The following is a 2,529-nucleotide window of genomic DNA, read 5'->3' on the forward strand; positions in this document are numbered from 1 at the left end:
ATCTCAGCTCTCTGCAAGCTCCGCCTCCCAGGTTCACACCATTCTGCTGCCTCAGCCTCCCGAGTGGCTGGGACTACCATGCCCAGCTAATTTTTTTGTATTTTCTTTTTAATAGAGACGATGTTTCACTGTGTTACCCAGGATGGTCTTGATCTCCTGACCTCGTGATCTGCCCGCCTCGGCCTCCCAAAGTGCAGGAGGATCTCTTGAGCCCAGGAGTTCAAGGCTGCAGTGGGCCATGATCATGCCACTGCACTCTAGCAGCCTGGGTACTGCGCCTGGCCACCTTGTATCTTAAAACAAAAAACAAAAGCAAACAAACAAAAATGTGGCTGGGCATGGTGGCTCACACCTGTAATCCCAGCACTTTGAGAGGCTGAGGAGCACAGACTGCTTGAGGCCAGGAGTTCAAGACCAGTCTGGCCAACATGGTGAAGCCCCATCTCTACCAAAAATACGGAAAAAAAAAAAAAAATTAGCCAGAGGCGGTGGTGCCCACTTGTGATCCCAGCTACTCAGGAGACTGAGGCATGAGAATTGCTTGAACCCAGGAGTCAGAGGTTGCAGTGAGCCGAGATCATGCCACTGCACTCCACTCTGAACAACAGAGTGAGACTCCTTCCAACAAATAACAAACAAACAAACAAAAAGGGACATGGAAGCTAAATGAAACAATGGACTGTAGACTGAATCCTAAAGGGGCACTGAGAAAATTTTAATGTGGTACCTGTAGTCCCAGGTACTCGGGAGGCTGAGACAGGAGAATGGCGTGAACGCGGGAGGCGGAGCTTGCAGTGAGCCGAGATCACGCCACTGCACTCCAGCCTGGGTGATGAGCAAGACTCCATCTCAAAAAAAAAAAAATTTTAATGTATATAGTATAGTAAAGTATTGTATGAAGGTACAATTTATTAGAGTTGATAACTACCCTGTGGTTATGTAAGAAACTGTCACTAATCTGAGGAAGTATTTATGGGAAAGGGGCCATGATGTATGCCTTCAAATGGCTTCAAAAAATATATATTGGGAATGATGTACATGTATACATTGAAAGAGTGAGAGAGAGAGAACGAGCGAGAAGGGGAGAGAGCCCTCAAACAAATGATAGAGCAAATGGGGTAGAAGATGAGCAATTTGAGAACTGGATGAAGCACATCCGTGTGCTGTTCTTTGTACAATTCTTACTCTTGCATCTTTTCTGTAGGTTGGAACATTTCCCAAACACAAAGCAAAAAATCAAAAAGAAAGAAGCCAGTATCTACTGGACAAGGCAGTGTGCAAGGCAGTTTCCCAGAGGGAGGGAAACACAAAGCCCTCCTTGGAGGAGAAGTAACTCACTGAGAAGAAGGCTGACCCTGGGGCATGTTTGACACTGGTCCTCCGCCGGCCCCGTGCAGTGGAGGCACTTAGTGTGGCAGGGCTTGCACCCGGGAGCATCCTCATCCCAGTACTCGGAGGGGGCACATTTCTTGTTGGCCTGGCAGCTCCCATGAGGGTTCATCCTCAGGCCTTTCTGACAGGCGGTGCAGGTCCCAGACGATGAGCAGGTCAAGCAGGACTTGTGACAATCTGTGGGCATGGAGGGGCAGCAGACAGAGTGAGCAAGAGCCAGGATGGCCGTCGGGGGAATGGGCTTCCCCTGGGAAAGGGTATTCACATTCCTTCCACATTTGTTCCGGAGATTTCCAGAGCTCTGGGCCGAGGGCGTGGGACCATGAGTTGGGTACAGCCCTTGAGCTCTGGGATGGACCGTTCTTTTGCAAAATGAGAGGAAAGTATTATTTTATTTTCTCTGTTGTATCCAGGGAGTGCCTTCCTGCAACAGCCACTTCAGAAATATGAGTAAGGCTCACTATAATTACCCAAACTGCAACAAAATAATATGAGCCATTCTGTAACAGCACCGAATTTTCCACCATCACATCTACTGTTATGGTCCTCCAGTCACCTCCGGAGTACCTTGAACTTATCGCCAATACAGCAATTGTTGGAATGTATTTAATTGTCTGTTGACAAATGAAGGTCCCTTTTGCATTTATTTTTGAATACATAGTGCCTATGAGAGAGCCTGGCATGTAACAGGAATCGATAATTATTTGTTAGAAAAAGAAAATAACAATTCTTTTCCACCTCTAGGTTTTCTTTTTCTGTATTTAAATAGAGATGGGGGCTGGGTGCAGTGGCTTACGCCTGTAATCCTGGCACTTTGGGAGGCCAAGTTGGGTGGATTGCTTGAGCCCAGGAGTTCGAGACCAGCCTCAGCAACATGGCAAAACACTGTCTCTAGAAAAAACACAAAAATTAGCCGGGCATGGTGGCAGGCATCTGTAGTCCCAGCTACTCAGGAAGCTAAGGTGGAAGGATCTCCTGAACCCAGGAGGTCAAGGCTGAAGTGAGCTGTGATCGCACCAGTGCACTCCAGCCTAGGTGACAGAGCAAGACTCTGTCTCAGGAAAAAAAAAAAGAAAAAATAGAGATGGGCCTTCACTTTGCTGCCTAGGCTGGTCTTGAACTCCTGGCCTCAAGTGA

The 2,529-nt window shown here is 47.6% G+C and overlaps 1 protein-coding gene across 1 annotated transcript in view; it reads right to left on the reverse strand.

Annotated features, from left to right (window-relative positions):
- Positions 1 to 2,529, reverse strand: part of PCSK5 (proprotein convertase subtilisin/kexin type 5) — a gene marked incomplete at its 5' end in the record, with an annotated part of 476,836 nt that overhangs the window by 29,205 nt on the left and 445,102 nt on the right. The window contains one exon of the mRNA XM_011947042.1: positions 1,339 to 1,569. Within this exon, the coding sequence (XP_011802432.1) occupies positions 1,339 to 1,569 (231 nt within the window). The remainder of the gene's footprint in view (positions 1 to 1,338; positions 1,570 to 2,529) is intronic.

This window comes from Colobus angolensis, unplaced genomic scaffold (assembly GCF_000951035.1).
Source record: "Colobus angolensis palliatus isolate OR3802 unplaced genomic scaffold, Cang.pa_1.0 Scaffold257, whole genome shotgun sequence".
In the NCBI taxonomy this organism is placed as follows: Eukaryota; Metazoa; Chordata; class Mammalia; order Primates; family Cercopithecidae; genus Colobus; species Colobus angolensis.